At 38.2% G+C, this 23,003-nt stretch overlaps 1 protein-coding gene across 1 annotated transcript in view; it reads left to right on the forward strand.

The window, feature by feature from the left end:
- Positions 1-23,003, forward strand: part of LOC145674182 (condensin-2 complex subunit G2-like) — a 112,887-nt gene that overhangs the window by 40,863 nt on the left and 49,021 nt on the right. Inside the window, exon 4 of the mRNA XM_081744016.1 lies at positions 15,016-15,192. Within this exon, the coding sequence (XP_081600142.1) occupies positions 15,016-15,192 (177 nt within the window). The remainder of the gene's footprint in view (positions 1-15,015; positions 15,193-23,003) is intronic.

Raw genomic sequence — 23,003 nt, forward strand, 5'->3', positions numbered from 1 at the left:
ATTCAATTTTCATATAATTATTTATATATTACAGTGATTCAAAAATGTATTTTTCCAGTAGTTAACTGCTATAAAAACGCATAGGCTCCGTGTCTCTAAAGCCAAGTACTAGTATAAGTCCTATTGATATTATCACAATTACAAATATCAAATCCAAAAATGCCTAAAATTTTTCCCTTAGTGATATTCATCTCAGGTAAGTGAACAGAAACAAATGAAAAAGGGAAATGGAGGCGTTGAAACTAAAACGTAGACAAATTCACCAGTGTTCAGAAACATATTTTTAAATCACGCTCCACCCTACTCATAGGAGATATATACGCGGTTCTGGTTAGTTGGACTTATCCGTTTCTCACCACGTAGCATAAAGAAAGCAAAAATCAAGTGCCTGGTACTGGCGGTCATCGTAGCCGAGCGTACTAGCGCAATGAGTTAGTAATTATATTTGCTTTTGGTGTGGGTTCAAACCCGGGCCAATGAAAATTTTATTTTTATATTTTATTTTTTTTAATTATCAAAATTCCTTTTTCATTAAAATAAGATGAAAATAATACTGAAAAAGTGATGACGTTACATGTGCAGTTTTCCTATACGAATCCACAGTATAAGTAGTAGTAGTAGTGATAAGAGTAGTAGTAGTAGGAGCAGGAGGAGCAAGTTAGAAGTCTTCCAGGGATCGTTTTGTTCCACTTTGAGTGCCATGATATAAATTTAAACTCAACTTTTTCTGCAATTTTCTTCTTCAATTCCAACAAAATTACAAATTTTCTTCTATTACTACTATAATACACAATACATACACAAGAACGTTTGGACAATCGCAAGCCGCAATCAATCAGAAACGTGTTTTTAGTTTCTATGGCTAGGGTCGAGGATGAAAAGATATGCTGCTGAGAAGATGCTGTCTACAATGGACTGAGCAGAGTGCGTCGGTGTATCAGAGTGGGTCATAGTGGGTGGAGAGTCACAGTGGGTCATGATTCGCAGTGGGTCACATGCTCCCTAATAGCATGTTGGTTTGCAGCAAGTCTTTCACAATATTTGATTTTAACTTGCTAGACTTTCTGTGCACTGTAAACCTCCTGCAGGCTTTTTGAAAGAGTTATTCGCAAATGTCGTAATTTGATTTTCACTTGCTAGATTTTACTTGCCTTGGAGGCTTGCTGCAACTTTGTAGCAAGTGTGTCAGTTCTAGTTTCTACCAACAGGTGGCACAAAAGTCTAATCTTAGAAATCTCCGCGCCAGGCCGCCATTTGAAGTAGGTGCGAAGTGTGTGAAGCATTAAAACAAGTGGATAATTAAGATAATTACGTAAGTATCCAGTATGTAGAGATAATTTATATTTTAAGCGTGTATTGTTTGACAAAGTTTTTGAGAAAAATATACTGTGTGATTGTTCGTATACAGTAAATGTTCGGTTTATAAAAGACATACAAAGGCATGCAAGTATATACTTGCAGAAGACTTACTACAAACTTGCTGTAGACTTGTTAGGGACTTGCAGTGCAAGTGGTATCCTTGCAGAGACTTGCTTTCAACCTACACAAACTTGCTACCAACTTGCTGTGCACTTGCACTGCAAGTGGAAACTTGCAGTAGGCTTGCTGTGCAAGTAAACACCTTGCAGAAACTTGCTTTGCAAACTTACGATACACTTGCATTACAGGCGTGCTGCAAGTTCGAACAGCGTCAACTAGGAAGTTTACATTAAACTTGCATTAAACTTGCAGACTTGCATCACAAGTCTGCTGAAAGTTTGCCAGACTTGAATTGCAAATCTGCTGCAAGTTTGTTGAAAGTCATTTTTGCTATCTGGGCTGTTGACCACGTCCCACTGACCCACTTAGAAAACTGGATCCATTTGACCAACTGACTTACTCCAACTCTTGATTTGACAATGCATAGAAGAAGGAAGACCAAGAATTGCATGTTCACCATATTTTAATGTTTTACTTCAAGCAAGGTAAGGACACGCAAATAGTGTTTGTGATTTTCACTGTCCTCCATATTTCTGTGTTTTTGTCCCTGTTCTTAAAGAGCTACTGGAAAAAAATGTAAAACGGGTAAAAGTAGGAAACAAGGTACTGAGGAAGATTCGATAAATTAGTTAACTTTTAAAAAAATAATCCAGTGCCATGAAACACCAATATGAGTATCTGTCCAATGCCGTGCCGTGAAAAATCAGGGCCCAAGGCGAGAGCAGTCGGCAGCGCCCCCGTACATGTGAGTTGTCAATTTAAAATTGAATTTTCTGAACTATTCTTTCTGCATAATATTTAATATATTATCATGAATGAAATCACAAAGTTTCAGCATTATTACACTGGAATCGTAAAAGTGTGTAATTACTGAATTCACTCCACATCCACTTTTTTCCTTCTCTCAGAACAGTGATGTGTTAGAGTAGTTGCATAAGCGTTAGTTTCGTAATGTTGGGGTAGCGGGTTCGATTTCTACTGTGGCAATCTAGGAAATTTTTATATTCTGCAATATCGATACTTCTGATATATACTAAGATGAACAATATTAAATTTCTCTGGGTCTAAGAGTTAATACGACTTCCTTCACATGTGAAATGCCAACAACACAAAATAAAGTCATCAGTATCAACTTTCATTCGTAACTGTCTGGCGATGTAACGTGTTTGGACAAGAATTGATGAATACATGAGGGCTAAACACGTCCTTACTGCTGTAGTATGGGCCAAAACTGAGTTCCAATTACATAAACAATACCTTCCAAATAATAATTACCACGACGGGATTTGAACCCAGGTAGCTGCAAAGGGAGTTTCCTGATTTCACAATCTCTTTAGACAAATCGCCCCAACCCACTATTGTTCGCCACTGGCGCCTCATGTCCTTTCGACGTATTCCAAACACTACAGGGACACGAACACAGAAATGCTGAGAACAGTAAAAATTCCGACCTTGCTCTTCAGAGGAATTCGAACCCCTAGTGGATTGCACTCCATGATCAGAAGCCGAAGGCCTCAGATCACTTGGCTAGTGCCACCGGGTCAATTTGCCACAAATTCCTCAAATGAATATAAGGAAATAAACTAGTAGTTTTGGAACATAAACATAGAATTGTCTATTTCTACACGTGTTGATACAATTCAAAGAATGTGACAAAAATTTCTGTCGTCTTTTCTTCTTTGGAAATCAGAAATCATGGTAAAGAAGAAATGTAATGTAAGCCGGGACCATCCCTGAAACAGATAACGTAGCCTCAACCTGAAGAACGTTTCGTGGTATTTTCCTCATTGAGGAACGTCTATATAACTTGTTTTTGAGTTAAACAAGGAAATCTCGAGTAAGTTATTAAGACGCTCACACAAGCATTAGTACCTTGTTTATATTTTTCCATGAAACGATTTTAACTTGGTATTAATTGGGGTGGAAGATGAAGTGGCGCATTAGGTGAGTGGTTAAGGACGTTCTGTAGACCCGTGTTCGAATCCCGGCCAGCCTGAAACTATTTCAAGTATTTGTGTTTCAATTTCAATGCACACTCACCAGGGAAGAGCCCGAATGGGGTATTCGAGTTGCCGAACGACATATATCAGATATGAAAGAGGGTGTGAAACTATGTACATATGCAAATTTAAAGCGGCCGAGGACAACATGAAGAAGCATGAGAGCTGAGAGAAATACGGACGACCATTGGGCTGAACAACACAGAAAGCTAAAGGATTGCTCGTTCCGCGCGTGAGTGGCCACAGAAATGAAGGTCAAATGTTTAGTAGTAGATGCATGATTAGATCTGCTATATGTTGGGGAACATGAACATCATGACCGCCATATTGAAAGTGGACATTTTCAATTTGGATTTACAGTGTAAAAGAAAAAGTAGGTCATGTGGCATATCAAATAGTACTCAAATTTTACCAGTTGTTCATTGGTATTAGCCATTCTGTAATAATTCTATTTTGAGTTTAGAAGTAACAAGAAAGTCGTAAGGAGATATTTGTACAAAAACGAAATAGCCTGTTTGCCCTTTGATGCATTGGCAAGATACAAGACAAATGACCAGCAACATCTACGTGCAAACAACGACAAGTATCAGTATGTTCTAATGAGCGTGTAGAAAATCGTACATGCTCTAAACCATCTGCAACATGTTGGCACGGGATGTGCATTTAGGAAAGGAGTACAAAGAGTATTTGTACATGCAAAGAGTTGGTACTATTTCAGTGTTAAAGATGGATAGTCGCCGTCACGTTTAAATACCTGAAACAAATGAGGGCTGGGGATTACAAGTACAATTACGATGTGGTTCTTCATATATCATCATATAAGCAGGTATATTGATAAAGGTGCATACTCGTCTATGAAGGATAGTTGATGTGAAGTGTATCTATAAGATTGTGATGAAAGCACAAGAGCTTTCACAGTGTCCACACTTGAAAAAAACAGGGACTATTGCCTGATGCTGCTGACAATCCGATGACGTTTCATAACGAAAATAAAGGGACATTGAAGTCTGGAATTTTCCTGGATGCTCTTGAAGATATTCAGCCATGAAGAAGACAAACTGATAACCGGGGACACTAAACTGGAAACACGTAGATGCTTGGAAACGGATGAAGTTGTCACGATACCATACATGAAATCCATCAATATGTAACGTATCATCCGTGAAAAACCTCACGTACTGTTTGTATGTGCTAAAGAATTCAAAGTCGAGAGGTTGAATACGTCCAATGCATTTAGGGGTCAGGCCCGTAGTCAGCCTAAATGTGTTTGGGGGTGGCGGTCCAACCATATTATAGTTAATTTGCAAGCCTACCATGAAAATTTTTGAGTGATCAATAAAAACTAGGTAAGCCTGCCTCCCGTGAATAATGGTCTACGGGCCTACCGGCCTGGGAGTTATCAGTATCTTGTGAAACTCAATATTATTCGGAACGGTGAAATGTATGGGTTCATCATTTTCGTTACGAGAAAACGAATCAACCAGCAGTAAGATGCTATTCTCGTGCACAAGCGGCCAAATACTTCCGGAAGACAGAACTTCAAATCATCCTTGCACATATTAGCTGATTTTCTTGTAGGTGCCTTAATATTCGAAGGAATGTCAGGCATCTTTGCAGGCAATTGAAAATATTTCCCTTGCTCTCAAATATTCTACATGTAAACATACTTTTCCTTTGGTCTGTATGCAAACCAGAGTTCTCGAAGCTGTAGCTTTTTCGTCATACTACCGAGACTCACAGAACTTCTGTGGTGCTTTTTGCATGACACTTCTCAACTACAGTTGCTCAACTCTCAGTTACTACAGAATGGTTAACACTGATGAACTCCTGGGAAAATTTCAGTGCTATTTGATATGCTACGTAATCCAATTTCTCTTTACATTGTGAATCCAAATTCGAGATGGCCGTTTTCAATATAGCGCCCATGTTCATATTCCCCAACATATAGCAGATCTTATCATGCAACTACTACTAAACATTTGACCTTCATTTATGTGGCCATTCAGTAATTTCTTAGCTTTCTGTGTGGTTGAGCCCTACAGTTGGCCATATTTCTTCCGGCTCTTATGCTTCTCCATGTTGTCCTCGGCCGCTATAAATTTGCACATGTATATAGTTTCATACCCTCTTTCATATCTGATACATGTCGTTCGGCAAGTCTAGTACCCCATTTGGGCCCCTCCCTGGTCAGTGTGACAAGCAAGTTCTTCCCTTACCTAGAAAAAAAGATGCTGGAATAAGAAGAATTGGAGAAGGTCTGTTAATGGAGACAGTAATTTACAAACTTATTTCCAGTAGATGTTCTAGATTTGATATTTTCGTCTACTTTCAAGCGTTTTCTGATTCATATGTGATCAGTGTTCTTATTTCTTTCACTAGTTAACAAATTTAAACTTTTTGTTTGTTACATGAGAAAAATCACCTGATCTTAAAAGAACTTTTTCCGCTGAATTCGAATATGCACTCGGTTTCTCTCCATCACGTACAGTTTTCCCGTAACATAGGGATTTTCGGGAAATTCCCTCAAAAATTTCCCTTTTTCTGATATTTTATTCCCCTAGCTCCTGTCCCCTTACATATAGTAACATAGAAATTATACCTTAGTATACCTTGATTTATATTTAATAAACCCTAAAAGTTTCGTAAAAATCGCTTTGTTCTTTCTAGAGAAATAAATATATTTGTATGTATACTGTGTGCACTGTTTATTGCACCTGATAGTAATGCTTTCAGATCTCCTGAGTTGGGGTAAAAACGATTTGTTTTATTACTACAAACACAGACATTTGCTTTATTACTACAAAAATGAATATTTACAATAGTCAACAACACACTTGTATTGCTCTCTGTAAATTAGAAACGCGTATAAAAATAGAATGTACTTCCAACGTATATTTTTTAAACGTACAGTATATGTATATCTTAATACATATATATATAATTCTCCAAGTTTTTTCGTTTTGTTCATGAAATGGTTATCAATATTTGTTATCAAATGTAACAGAATGCAAAAGAACTTCCACTTCCCGAGCCCCCTACCAACTGGGAAGAGATATGGCCAAAAGACTCTGATGACGATCATGACCTTGATGAACCATCAACATCAACATGTACATCCAAGGATCCAACGTTCATCCCTGACTGTGTTCGCGAACCATATTTCATCCGGCAATGTGAACTTAATGACCTAGTCCGTGATTTGCACCTGACAAAACAAGAGGCGGAACTTTTGGGATCAAGGCTCCAGCAGTGGAACTTATTGGATGCAGAAACGAACATATCAGTGTACAGGAAAAGGCATGTTCAATTATCAAGCTATTTCTCAATGCAAGATAATGTGTGCGTATGTACGGATATAAATGGGTTGATGGCGGAGCTAGGAATTCCTTACGTTCCAGAAGAATGGAGGTTATTTATCGAGACGCGTCAAAGGTCAGCCTTAAAGCTGTCCTTTTACATAATGGAAATAAAAAACCTTCTATACCACTTGCGCACTCAGTGAAGATTAAGGAATCCTATGACACCATTGTCAACTTTGCTAAATCTTATAAATTACAAGGACCATTGTTGGCAAATATGTTGTGATCTCAAGGTAGTTGGTATTTTATTAGGACTGCAGTGCGGTTACACGAAGTACCAATGTTTTTTATGTTTATGGGATAGCCGAGCTGATAACAAACATTATGAAGTGAAGGAATGGGAACCTAGAGTGATTTACGTACCTGGAGAATGCAACGTCAAATACGCTCCTTTGGTAGATCCTTATAAGATATTACTACCGCCACTTCATATCAAGTTAGGACTTATGAAAAACTTTGTCAAAGCCATGGACACATCTGGTGAAGGTTTCAAGTATTTGCGAGATAAGTTCCCTGACCTGAGTGATGCTAAGATTTCAGCGGGAGTGTTTATTGGTCCCCAAATTAGGAAATTAATGCTTGATGATAGCTTTGACAGCAAGTTAAACAGTGCTGAGCTAGCTGCCTGGACAGCATTTAAGTGTGTTGTGCGCAACTTTCTGGGCAATAACAAAGCTGAGAGTTACACAGAAATCGTACAGGACATGATACAGAAATACAAAGAGTTGGGTTGTAGGATGTCTTTAAAAATCCACTTTTTGCACTCCCACCTCAGCTTCTTTCCTGCTAACCTAGGTGCTCTCAGCGACGGACAGGGAGAAAGATTCCACCAAGATATAATGGCAATGGAGAAAAGGTACCAGGGACGATGGGATCCTTCAATGATGGGGGACTATTGTTGGGGTCTTGTTAGAGAATGCAACATTTCTTACAAAAGAAGGAAGTAGTGTACGTTTTTGTAACCCAATGGAAGTTTCATATATTGTGATAGTTTTGATTGTCTTTTCATGACATTTTGGTACATTTGTATTATTGTTTATTGTAAATTGTCACACTTGTAAATTATATTGTGTTATATTTTATATATGTGTTTGTGGTAATAAAGCAAAACGTTTTACCTCAACTTAAGAGATCTGAAAGCATTACTATAAGGTGCAATAAACAGTACACACAGTATACATACAAACATATTTATTTCTCTAGAAAGAATAAAGCGATTATTACGAAACTTGAAGGGTTTGTTAAATATGAATCAAAGTATACTTAGGTATAATTTCTATGTTAGTATATGCAAGGGGACAAGATCTTGGGGTGTAAAATAAACGAAAAGGGAAATTTTTGAGGGATTTTCCCGAAAATCCCTCTGTTACGGGAAAATCGTACGTGATGGAGAAAAACCGAGTGCATATTCGAATTCAGCGCAAAAAGTTCCTTTAAGAACAGGTATTTCCTTTTATGTAACAAAACCTTTGTTAACTAGAAATACAGTATTACATACACAGCAATATTGAGATTAACATATGATGATCATTGGACAACATGAACCAGAGAGATTCATCTAAAAACGAAGAAACGTTTCGCGTGTCATCTACTCACAATTTTAATTGTATAAAGACTTGACTCACAAGCAACGTACAGAACAAGGCACGATCAGATCCGACTCAAACTTCGCCCAGAGAACACATATTAGAAAAGAAGAAAAATGCCAAATTGTAGCTGCCCCCATCCAGAAACACCGGAGATATGCTCCCCAACATAACGCACCACGCGACAATATGATATAAGGTAAACGTCGCAAGATACCCATTTATGTCGAAAACGGAAAGGATGGGCAGCACCAGGATATCAAGATATTTGATATGCTATAACACTGACTTGGCGGTCATCTTGAAAGCCACCATCTTGGGTATAGCGTAAGGTATTGAAATGAGAAGCGGGGTGTATGATGTATCAATGTAAGGTAAAATGCAAAAGGAAAACCAATGATGTAACCGCGAAAAACATATGTATGATGGTATGGACGGGACGAAGTGTAGAAGACTCGGGCAAAACAAACGTGTATTTGAAGGGCAGAATAATAGGTCAAGACTCCACGATAAATGGTACGCGACAAGTAATTGCGACAAGTAAAAGTGGTGGTTACAATTGTTTTAATATTATGGGCATATTTCGATACCCCTTAAAATCATAGATATACCTATATTAGGGACATGAGTAGTGGTAGCAATAGCAGGGAAGTCTCCATCTAGCCGAAAGCTAGTGTATATATAGGGCTGTGAGGACACTTGCCCCCTGAATCCCCTGGCGCCGTCGCTGGATACATCACCAAAATTACTATTTTCGGTATTTTAGGTAAATTTATTTTCAGAGAACAAGAACGCACATGGAAAGCGAATAGTATAGACCTGAGCGCCGGCAGGATTTTTTTCCAGGGGAGGGCAACAACATTTTCCAGGGGGCAAAACTCCTGAAAATAGGCAATTTTGTCTCGAAAGTGTCTCAAATTGCATAACATTAAGGGTATTTCAATTTCCAGGGGAGGGCAAATGTCCCCTCTTGCCCTCCCCTCCCGATGCTAATGGGTATGGATCTAATTGTATAGAAACATAAATCAATAAAAAGTGCTTACTATATAGCCAGATGGCACGCACTAACGTGCGTGCTAATCACGTCAGCAGAAGCAGGCATTTGTTCTCCAAAATAGTCATATTTGACCTGCCTTACTGCACGATAACCAAGTGGGAAATGCTATTCCACCAACCTGAATAATGCACTTTTGACTCTATGATTTTGGGAAGATATCTTCCCACGGCCCGGAAAAGGGTTAATTGAAATTAAAACCCTAAAGACCAATTTTCATGTGTCTAGTCTTAAGGAATTCCGGTATATGCACTTCTTATTATAAAAATTGTAACGCCCTTTCCTTCGTCTTTCTATCATTTTTTCTCCCTTTGAAAGCGAAATATTAAGAAAAACATATAAACACTTTTTTTCATTACTTTAAGTGAAAACAATACAAGGTACGACCGAAAAATAAGGTGAATGTAGTTGTGCAACTCCAACTATTGACGTTTAATCCATTTCAATTAGTATGCCTGGTCGCCTAAAGCTTTTGTACAGTCAGTGTTGAGTTTCAACGAGTTGTGACATTTTAGTTGGCTTCTAGAGTCAGAAGAGTGAGGACGTGTTAAGAGTGTCTTTCGCGCGCCAACATTGTTTTTTTTCTAGTCTGCAAAAACGTGCAAAAAGTAGCACAAATGATTTATTGAAACAGACGAGTAACTACTCGAGAGCTTTCCTAAGAACTAAACATCTCGCATGAGTCCTTGAAAAACATTTTCAAAGCCGACTAAATGGGAGAATGGCTTCCATCTTCACCACGAAAACGTCCTGTGTCACATCTTGCTTTTGATTCGCGAGTTTTTCGCCGAAAAAATGTTCATGTCAGTCCACATTTGCTGTGCTCTCCAGATATAGCACCACGCAACTTTTGACTCCTCCCATAAGATAAAACCATGCTTAAAGGAAAACGTTTTGACAACATTCCTGACATTAAGAGAGCCATGACAGAGCAGCTGAACGCCCTTTCAAAAAAAAACCTTCCAGAAAACCTTCCAGCTATGGATTCAAGTACTTTGGGGATAAGTACACGGCTAGTCAGAGACAGTACTTTGAGGCAGCTTAAACCAAATACCATGTAAGCTTATCACTTTGTTTCCAATAAAATTATTCACTGTTGTTTTTGATCACACCTCGTATGGTAATTCTTATATACAGCCTTAAGAAATCTGATTTAAACTACTTACTGAGCAAAACAATACCTTTATTGTATGTATTTGTAACGTGTAGCAGTTTGGCCAACTATCCACTTGGCTTCGTCAGACACTATCCAAGCCAAGCAAATAGTTGGCAAAACTGTTACACGTTATTATTATTATTATTATTATTATTATTATTATTATTATTATTATTATTATTATTATTATTATTATTATTATTATTGTTGTTGTTATTATTATTACATAGGCGTACTGTTTTGCTCGATGAGTGGTTTAAATCATGTACTTATGTGGCTTCCCTCAACAGGCACCACTGATTATACGTAATACAGTAAGCTACAACACATTTGACAGTTGCTCTTTCCAATCTTTCTTTGAAACGCTTTACATTGTGTGTGAGGATTAAATACAGGATGTAATATAAATGGATGGCCAAAAGTGACGAGGTGCTTGCGGACATCCAAATAAGTAAAAATGTTCCTATGAACATGGGTCCCATGCTCTTCGTTTTCGAGATACAGGATGTTCAAATGTCGAGTCCCTCCAATGGCTTACTATGGGAAAGTGAATTGAAATGTTCAATATTACAGGAATAATACAATCAAGTGGAATTATGCCTGTGCAAATACATTTACACCAACATAGAGAATGAAACTAACCAACATTTGAGGTTATTGAGTTGTCAGTATTGCCAACCTGGTACCAAGTGTTATCTTTTCAAATAGCACTAGATGTCCACACGCTAGCATATCGTCGTTGTTTTCACGAACTGGCGAACTTAGTTGTTCCAAGACATCACGAACCGGCGAATATGAAAAAATGAACTTTTCTTTTAGTTGATATTACGAAAACTGTTAGATGCATGTGTACTATTAGTGAACGAAAATTTATACCCGAAGTCTCCTCATTTTGCGAGAAATTGGCAGTATTATATTGGCGAATACTGATAAAATGAGAACCACAATTTCACGAATGTAAATTCTATTCTACGTGAAACGTATAAAGAGAGAATTTTCCCATTCGCCACATTCTTTACTTTTATGGCTAATAAATATCGTAGTTGTATTTAATAAAATAAATGAAGCGAATTGTAGTAAAAAGTAACTTTTCCTCCTTTTAACTTTATTTTCTTACCTGCAATTAAATGTTTATGTTGCACTTTGTATACCAACAATTGTTACAAAAGGAAAGTGTTTATAGATTTTATTCTGTCATTTTGTGTCTCATCAGTATTTCAGTGACGAAATGTATCGTATTCTAAGTACATAAATGTTTCACCTCAAGGAAGTAAATTCAATACTTGTCAAATACACTAACAATTGTTAAGATGTACGATATTTGAAATCGGAGTTTACTAGTAATCTCACATAGTACTTTTAGTACAGATCAGTGTTTGCGTCTATGAAACTGAAATTTAATGCGTCAAGGAAGGTCTTATGCACCATATGTGAAACAAATTGGCAAAGGATATGTGAACGAAATTCAGCTACTAACAGATACAGATACATTCACATTTAACAAAAGGCTAGAGTAAGAGAACTTAAACCTTCTGAAAATCAACATCTCTCAAACGATCCAAAGAGCGTCTCTACTTGCTTTGCTTTGGAAAGGGTAATATAGTTATCTCGTACCAAACATGGAGAATGATATTGTAAACGAAAGCAATCAACCTACAATTTCACAATCTATGAACTTGCTAGTAAGAACGGACACGGTTATGTTTGACACTAAGGATTAGAAAAAGGAGGTCTCAATGAAATCGCAACTAATAATGTTTTAAGTTAGGCTAGGTTAGGAATTAGATTTTTGGGCTTTCAGCATATATATCAACGTTAGCTCATCACGTATAAGAGATAACATCCCTCGGCGAGCACACTATCTGGAGAAGGGGAAGGAAGAAAGGACTGGGAAAGGAACGAAGCGATCTAGGACTTATATGTGAGGTACCATTTCGGCATTTGCCTGGGGTGAATGAAGAAAGCCTCACTCAGAATGACTGAACCAAAATAGCTTTTTTACATTTTTCCAATGCTGTGCGACGTGGATTTACTGGCATCACGCCAACAATGTTGAGGATAATTTCACATCATACATGGAAAACGATGGTGTACATCCAAGAACTCTGGAATGAATAGTAAAGAATATTCACACTACCTCAAAGTTGTCCTCTGCCATGGTCCCACATTAATACAATGCAACCATCTATGAATATATGGACACGTGAAAGGGGGTAACGGAACTTTGTGATCACTCTGTACAGTAGCAGCGTAGGTATTTGAATTGAAGTAATTGTTGCTGAGCTTTTCGAAATTTACGTCACTAGTGTCCTTCTAATTGCGGAGAATATGAAATCGCTATTGTCGATTATGAAAACCGTGTTACTCAAACGTGCGACGAACTGGCGATTTTCAAAAAAAAATCACGAATAGTCGAATAGATTAAAAGCAATAAATCTCACCTTATAACGTCAATTGTAAGACAAATATGTCATGAACTTTATTTTAAGATATCGCTCATTAAGATACATTAATATTTTTCATTTATGTAAATTTTTAGATAGATTCGCTAGTGAACGAAATTATCCACTTTTTAACCTCAATTTTCTCAAAACCATATTTTTGTATATTCGACAGTTTGCGATATCTTGGAACAACTATATTCACCAGTTCGCGAAAACAACGACGATATGATTGATGACATCAAAAAGTTCCTAAGCATGGGACAGATTTCGCTTTTCTGTATTTATGTTAGTATAAATGTATTTGCACAGGCTTAATTCCACTTGATTCTATTATTCCTATAATATAGAACATTTCCATTAACTTTCCCATAGTGAGCCATTGGAGGGACTAGACCTTTGAACACCCTGTATCTCGGAAACGAAGCGGGACCCATGTTTATAGGAACATTCTTACTTATTTGGATGTCCGCAATCACCTCGTCACTTTTGGCCATGCATTTATGTTACCCCCTGTAGAGGAGACCGGGGCTGGTTGGCAGCAGGGGCTAGTTGACGAACTGCATATAACTCCTTCATTAATCAACATAATGAGCTGTTGCTGCTGTCATAAAAGAGCGACCTATGGATGCAGCTGCCACCTTCATATGGAATTTGTAACTTGCGGATTATGGCGTTTATTAGAAAAAGAGTGTTTTTGCCAGTCTGAAGTATTTTTTTTCAGTTCTCCGTTACAACATCATAGAATCGTCACTACTTGGAGTACAGAGGTAAGTAATATAGCATTAGTTAGATCTGAGCTTTGTTTTTATGGATATTCAAACAATAAAACGTAAATGCCAAACAATTGCTGAGTAATTATGACTTCGTTGCACAACATGGGCTTAGGGTTGGTTGGCGTATAGCATTTGGGGTTGGTTGGCAAGTGCGTCAAACAACCTCGTTTGAAATTTGATTTCATTTTACTTTTACTGTTACATTGTTTGCTTTATTGTTACATGGTTAACAGTTCTACCAATCGTTTACTTCAATGTTATAGAATAGCATACACGCATCGGATTACTGTCAAAATTTAGAAATCGAGATAAGACTGTATGCCGGACTCTGAATTTTCTGAATAGGCCTAATTCTCAGGATCAAGAATATTTTGTATGTTTTCTTTTGTTACAAAAAATAGAGGCCTAGCTATTGCTTTTTCTTTTTTGTGGAAAGTAGGAAATAAACTGCATTGCACGAAAATTCAGCTAAAATATATCTTATTTTCTCTTAGTTACTTTGTGAACAGCGGGAAATAAACTACCTTTCTTGATAGTTAAGTTATTTTAATTATTTTTTTGAAATAATATGAAGAATTAACCTACACCAAATCATATTAAAACTGATGTGGTTTGATAATCATGTAGCTATCACTATCATGACAGCCAGGCTAGAATTAAAGAAAGAAGTTTTCATATTTCATAATGCTGATTCTTTTAAATGTTGTGAATAAAAGTCGTTAGCCTACTTCATTGCAATATATATAATAGAATTTAGAAAAATAACGTTTATTTCTAATAAATCCAATTTTTGTTTGTGTTCTGCTATATTTAAAAATTATGCCAATTAGCCCCACAATATCAGCCAACCAGCCCCTTACTAGGGGTCGGTTGGCATACTCCGTTTTAAAAGAAAGAAAAATGTATTTCTCGAAAACTTTAAGCAACAAAACAAAAACAAAAATTGAATTTGTTAGAGGAAACATTGGTCTGTCCGTGCACATCAATTACATTGCGATACAGTGCACCATCTGCTCATAAAAAAATGAAGAATTAAATGTTCGCCAACCAGCCCTGGTCTCCCCTATATGTTTTGCTTTTACTTTTATTCTGAAAGGTACACAATGTATTGTATTTCTTGTATCACATATCAATTTGCTAATTCTAGTTTTATGTATTTTACAGAGTACGGATGAAGGTATCCGTTGTTGTGCAACGGAAATATTTTGCGTTGCCTTTCGTGCTATGAATTTACTACGAAGACGTGGAAAGAAATACCGTAATATGGTTACTCGTCACTTTGAAATTCTGCTGGATTTATTATTTGATTACTCCGAGACCATTCGAGTTATTGCTATCAAGGTAAGTGAGCTGTCCAAAGAATTGCTAATTACTAACGTAATCAGAAATATTATTTCGTGATGTTTATAAGTTTGTTTTAATTTTTTCCTCTTTCGCATCACACACACATACACACATACACACACACACACACACACACACACACACACATATATATATATATATATATATATATATATATATATATATACTAAGGGTCAACCCCCAGTCCCCCATCTAGCTTGGTCGGCCTACAGCTTCGCATCTTATATGTATCAGCTTTTGCATCAATAGTGAATTTCATGCATTCCAAGTACTTAAAACATGAGATTACAAAGCTAAAATAACGTCCTTTTAAATAACATTGGTAATTTCTTCATCCTCCTTTAGATCCCCTAAAAAGTATACATACGTTTGATGGATAGCTATGGTACTATGTCATTCTTAAAGCCCTTGATAATATGATACTGGCTGTTTTGAGAATAACTTCCAAATAACTCAGGGAAATAAGTACCTTAATACTGCTCATTCAGGGTATGAAACTACGTATAATAAACAAAAATTAAATCCAGGCAAACACACATTTATTAGTAGGGACTAATAATACGAGGGAAGATCAGAAACTAACGTTACAAGGTCGATACTTCTAAAGTTTCGTCTGTTATAAAGGGATGAGGAGGGTGCAGTAATTTTAATGCATGGAGTTGGCAACTGAGGACAGCTTCAGCCACCCGACAGCTACGGCGCTAGCTGTAGGTAAAAAACAAATGGCGACTCGTTTGGAAAACTGGTCTCGCGAAGCAGTCCGCTCAGTTATTCGATTTCTGTGGGCGAAACATGTAACCGCGGCTGAAATTCACCAATAGCTGCTAGAGGTTTACGGAGATACTATAATGTCTCATCAGCATGTCGCAGAATGGTGTCGAAAGTTCGCTGACAGTATACAAAACGTCACTGACGAGGAGAACAGCTTTGCTGGGAGGTCATCGACCACACTCCCTCCAGCCCGGATCTCGCTCCAAATGACTTTCCCCTGTTTCCCCTCTTGAAGGAGAACTTAGGAGACCTTTGCTTTGCTTCAGATGAGAATGTTAAACACTTGAAACGCAAGGACAGTATTTTTACTAGGAGAGAATCTTCAAACTCATCCCAAGATGCGACAAGTGCCTGAACCGACATGGAGGCTATGCCGATAAATAACCTAGTGTATGTAGTATCTGTTGGCTATATTGGTTGTATAAAATAACACACACACACACACACACACACACATATATATATATATATATATATATATATATATATATATATATATATATATATGGTTAACTGTTGAAAAATATACGAAAATAAAGCTGTACTTGTTAAGGTATATTAGTCGACGACGTAGCTACTGACAGTGTTGATTACAGATTTTCTCGAGGAAGAATTTAATTACAGTAGAAGTGAAAAGGAGACGTCCATTTAGACAGCCCCCCCCCCCTTATCAGACTCAATCGGAAATGGTCTCAATCGATTGTACACAAATGTGCAGGCGAAATTTTCGTTTGTACACAATTAGGGGCGCCGTCAGAACGAAAACAAAGTGGGGGCTGTCTAAATGGTAGCCCCCCACCCACCAAGTCCAATTCAATCACAAATTGTCGCAATCGTTTTGTACATCGTTTGTACAGAAATGTGCAAGAGAAATTTTCGTTTTACACAATAAGGGGCGCCGCCAGAACGAAAACAAAGTGGGGGCTGTCTACGTGGTAGCCCCCACCATGTCCAATTCAATCACAAATTGTCGCAATCGTTTTGTACATGGTTTGAACAGAAATGTGAAGGCGAAAGTATCGTTTGCACACAATTAGGGGCGCCAGCAGAACGAAAACAACGTGGGGGGCTGTCAAAATGGAAGCTCCCCACCATGTCCAATTCAATCACAAACTGTCGCAATCGTTTGTACTTCGTTTGTACAGAAACATGCAGGCGAAATTTTCGTTTGTACACAATTAGAGGCGTCGCCAGAACGAAAAAAACTGGGGGGGCTGTCTAAATGGTAGCCTCCCCACCATGTCCAATTCAATCACAAATTGTCGCAATCGTTTCCACATCGTTTGTACAGAAATGTGAATTCGAAATTTTCCTTTGTACACAATTACGGGCGCCGCCAGAACAAAAACAAAGTGGGGGCTGTCTAAATGGTAGCCCCCACCATGCCCAATTCAATCACAAATTGTCGCAATCGTTTCTACATCGCTTGAACAGAAATGTGCAAGCCAAATTTTCGTTTGTACACAATTAGGGGCGCCGTCAGAACGAAAACAATTCGGGGCTGTCTAAGTGGTAGTCCCCCACTATGTACAATTGAATCAGAAATTGTCGCAATCGTTTGTACATCGTTTGTACAGAAATCTGCAAGCAAAATTTTCGTGTTTAAACAATTAGGGGCGTCGCCAGAACGAAAAAAAGTGGGGGACTGTCTAAATGTTAGCCCCCCCAAAATGTCCAATTCAATCACAAATTATCGCAATCGTTTCTACACTTTTGTACAGAAATGTGCAGGCAAAAGTTTTGTTTGTACACAATTAGGGGCGCCGCCAGAACGAAAACAAAGTGCGGGCTGTCTAAATGGTAGCCCCCCCCCACCATGTCCAATTCAATCAAATTGTCGCAATCGTTCCTACAACGTTTGTACAGAAATGTACAGGCGAAATTTTTGTTTGTACAGAATTAGGGGCGCCGCCAGAACGAAATCAAAGTGGGGTCTATCTAAATGGTAGCCCCCCACCATGTGCAATTGAACCACAAATTGTCGCAATCGTTTGAATATAGTTATAGAGAAATGTGCAGGCGAGATTTTCGTTTGTACCAGGGCCGGCGCTAGAAGTTTTGCCGCCCTGGGCGGTTCTTTCACATGCCGCCCTTTTATTGTTTTCTTTCTCAAATATTGCCGCCCCTGTATTCTTTTCTTTTTTCAAATTTTGCCGCCCATCAGACTTGCCGCCCCGGGCGGTGGCACGGCTCGACCCCCTCGCGCCGGCCCTGGTTTGTACACAATGAGGGGCACCGCCAGAACGAAAACAAAGTGGGGGCTGTCTAAATGGTAGCCCTCCCACCATGTTCAATTCAACCACAAACTGTCGCACTTGTTTGTACGCCTTTGCACATAAATGTGCAGCTGAAATTTTCGTTTGCACATAAATGTGGCCCCGCCAAAACGATAAAAAACTATGGGCTCTCTAATTGATAGCCCTCCCACCATGTCGAATTCAACCACAAACTGTCGCACTTGTTTATTACGGTTTTGTACAGAAATTTGCAGGCGAAATTTTCGTTTGTACACAATTGCGAGCGCGCCAAAACGATAACAAAGTATAGGCTGCCTAATTGGTAGCACCTCCCTACTCCGATTCAAAAGAAAATTATCTCAATTGTTTGTACATCGTTTGAGCAGTAATACGCAGGTGAAAGTTTTTTTTCTACGCTATCAGGTGCGTGGACAGAACGAAAAAAAGGGGAGTTGTCTAAGTGCTAGCCCCACCATGTTCGATTGAACCACAAATTGTCGCGATCGTTTATACATCGTTTGTGCAGAAATGTGCAGGTAAAATTTTCGTTTGTATTAAATAATATACGGATGTGAGTTTTTTTAATATCTGCGATCAACGTTAACCGGTTTGAATAACGGTTGCTGAGTTTGAAAATGGTACCTATTACACTAGTCGAAAAAAAATTCTTTTTCTCTGGCACACGGAAGAAAATACCTGATTCTAATAGAACTTTTTACGTAGAATTCGAATCTGCAATCAGTTTTTCTCTATCACCCTCAGTTTTTCCGTGACAGAGGTGTTTTCGGAAAATTTCCCCTCAAATTTCTTTTCTTTTTCTTTTTTCTTTTTTTAAAAACCATTTTCATACTTGTAGCTTGGGTACGTTAGGCATATAAACACACAAATTATATTGTATGTTAGCTTGATTTATACTTAGTAAGCCCTCTAAGTAGCATTATTCTATCTAGAGAAATAAACATATTTATATAAAAATATGCTATGTGCACTGTTCATTTTACAATATTCATTAGTGCAGATAAAATCAAATATAACTTCCATTACAATATAAGCACGGTTTATATCTTATTGGATTTGAAATAAAACACATTTTCAATTATGTATACACCGTGTCAGCATTTTATATCTACTTAATAAATAATACAATAGAAGTGAGTGGTATCTTCTTAATAAACGGACACTTACTTACCTCAACTAATATGTTTTAGTTGTCGACTTTCTTCTGTGTTTGGTTTCTAGAACATCTCTTTTAAGTGTCCAACAGTAATCAGCTAGCATTTTTGAACTTCACTGTCACTGGTATCTCTTCTCCATGGAGGAATTGTCCTGATGAAAATGTTCCCCATACTCATCACTAACAGCACCAAGGTTTTCAGGAAAGAAATGCAGGTGGGAGTCTAGAAAGTGAACTTTAAGTGACATGTTGCAACCCATTTCATTGAATGATTGCCGAAAATCACTCACAATATCACGGTAATTTGGGGCTTTCTTGTTTCCTAAAAAATTCTCTGTTAAACATTTAAATGGACACCAAGCTGCTTTCTCAACCAGAGTTAAGAGATCCTCAATTTTTTGGTCACGAATCAAACATCTTATTTGGGGGTCTGCAAAACTCCCTAGCGTCACTAACCCGAGGAATTTTTTCCTTGAGGTAACAAGATCCTGCATTACTTTTGTCCATTGCCCAAACAAAGTTTTTGAAGAGCCCCAACTTTATGTGAAGAGGAGGTAGAATTATCTAATCAGGGCTCACCAGTGAGGAATAAACAGCATTCTTCTGTCCAGGAGTTAATACATGCGTTGGCCATTCCTTCTTGATGTAATGTTCCGCTTTGTTTCTGCTGTCCCATTCGCAGAGGAAACAACATTTCGTATAACCAAGCTGCAAACCCATTAACAAAGAAATGACGTAAATCACAGCAAACGGTCCACTTGTATTTCTCATACTGAATGTTTTCTAACACTATTTCGATGTTTTCATAGGTTTCCTTCATATTAGTTGCATAAGCCAAAGGCACTGAAGGATATTTGTTGCCATTGTGCAAAAGGACAGCCTTAAAACTAGTTTTCGAAGAGTCAATAAGCAATCTCCGCTCTGTACTTATGTGCATGTCCAAGTGTATCCATCACAGCACAGACATTATTACAATACACTAAATCATTTTCTTGAGAATAATAGTTTTGAAACTCTGTATGAAGGTTTCGAAAAATACACACTTTAGTGTCACGATGGAGCAGATTCCAGCCTTAAGTTTAGTATCAAGAAGTTCTGTCTGTGTCTTGGAGAGTTTTAAATCCCGTACGAGGTCATTTAGTTCACCCGGAGTTATCAGATGGGGATCCAATGTAGATGTGCTTCCTACATAAATAGGATCATCATCTTCATTTGGAACTTCAATAGTTGCCTCAAGTACGTAATCCTCATTTACCGTAAGATGAGGAAGAGGTACTGGTACAGGTAATTCTGCACTGTGTGGAACTGGCCTAATTGCTTATGGCAAATTAGGGTACTGTACTGTGTGGTTAGATTTACTGCTTATTTCTTTTATCTGTATCATACAAAAGTAGCAGTCTGAAGAATGATCTTTTCGTTCCCTCCAGATCATCGGTACTGCGAAGTTCATGTTTCGTCCACCATTTGCCCACCCAGTCAGACGTTCCAAGCAAGTACAACAAATGTAGTGAGGAACCCAGTTCTTATCTTGGTCTCCTACACAGCAACCAAAATATAACTGATAACACTTCCTCACAAGTGGAGTAAAACATCGACGTTGTGATTTAAATATCAGCTCCCCACATACATAACAGAAATTGTCCGGTTTATTACACACTTCCTCGACATCTTGTATCCTGTAACGTATCACACACACACACACACACACACACACAAACAGGAATCTACACTCCATCAAATTCCCACAAAATCCATCTAGAAATTTCCTCATACAAAAATGGTGACATGGTGTACACATCTTTGAAAATGTTTTATTGGAAGTCCAATGAGGTATAAACCGTGGTATATTGTAATTTTCGTGGAATTAATGACAGGCCAGTTTCCGTGAACTAGGTAAGAAGTTTCCATTTTTGCGATTTCCCGCTAATATCTGCCTCGCAACCCAACATAAAGTGCCACCCTCCTTATTACAATCTATCAATTGCTACCTTCTTACACACTCTCGCTCTCCTGATATCACCCCCTTTACTACATCTCTCAGAATGCAATCCCTTAGCAAGATCGAAGCTTGTGATCCGTCCATTTTTTCGCTTCCTTATATCGTCTAATATTGCTCTCGTCTCTTGGATTTTTTCAGCATTTCCTAATTCGTTTTCCTACCCTGCTAACCTTCTTTATTTTACTCCACATCCAAATTTCCAAGGTTAAAATTTAGGCAATCAACTTCGAAAATCAAAATAAAATTTGACTGAGTTCTGAAGACAAGTTCTGAAGACTAAAAGAATAAAAGTTCTGAAGACAACATTATTTTCTAGTAAGGAATGTATATAGAACTTCTTTTAATATTTTTTGCTGTGTAACAAACAAAAATTTCATCACGTTAACATTCCGATTTTTCTATTTAAAACAGCGTTGCTGTCTGATAGAATCATAAGGAACTAATTGCACTGAAATTTCATTCTGTAGGGAATTACCTTTTATTTTTTCTTGATTAATTTATCTAGAAGGTATTTGCAACATTATATAAAATTAGCAAGTATTTTATTGCGGAGAAAGTCAAATCACTACCGCAGCAATAATAATAATAATAATAATAATAATAATAATAATAATAATAATAATAATAATAATAATAATAATAATAATAATAATCTGAAGATGACCAAGAAAGTTCTGTCTCTTTGTGGAGGTCTGTGTTCAATTGGCCCTCACACCGTGAGTTGAATGCGAATGGATGTAAGGTGAAGGTCAGTTGTTGGACGAGACGAGACGAGACAGAATTTTCATGAAGGGGTACGAGATGAGACAGAGCTCTTTCAATAGAAACATATGCACTTTTCGAGACGAGACTACCTTCACGACACATTTTCGAGACGAGAATGTCCCAAACCTGGTCTCGTGAGCAACACTAGTAAGTATATCCAACATACTACTTGGTTGTGGCTGTTCAGATACACCGTGAACGTGCGTAAGGACTGAGTGAACATGGGGCCTTCACAGAGCGTCATAAGGGCTTGTTTGCTGTACGAGTTCAAATTGCTGCTCCGGAAGATATGACAGACCTTTGGTGAGGGTGTCGTGACTACGCGGAGAGTGCAGTGGTATGACGGTTTAAGGACGGTGACGAAACACTCGAAGACGCACCACGTGCCGGAAGACAAACAGATGTTCAAAATAAAGATCTTCAGGCAGCAATTGAGGCGAAGACAGATATGTGAGGAACTGGTACTACATTTCAGTGTGAGTGGAGAAACCATTCGGCACCACCACCATCAACTTGGGAAGCACTGCAAGTTGGGTTGATGGGTCCTACATGATTTGACTTGGAGCCAGAAAGCAACGCGAGCAGACACCTGTGTTTCTTTGGTGTCTCGTCTGAGGAAGGAGCAATTTCTGGACAGGGTGTTGACATGTGATGGGAAGTGGGTCCTGTACGAAGCTCCACGGCGCCGTCATTGTTGGTTAGCATCCCATGAACCGGTTGAAAACAGCCCAAGCCAGCACTACACCAGAATAAGGTTCTCCTGTGCATTTTGTGGACTGCTCGAGGCATCGTCCATCGGGAACTGCTACAAGCTGGTCAGATCATCAATGCAACTGCGTAC

This window comes from Thermobia domestica, chromosome 17 (genome assembly GCF_964235325.1).
Source record: "Thermobia domestica chromosome 17, izTheDome1.hap1.1, whole genome shotgun sequence".
Taxonomy (NCBI): Eukaryota; Metazoa; Arthropoda; class Insecta; order Zygentoma; family Lepismatidae; genus Thermobia; species Thermobia domestica.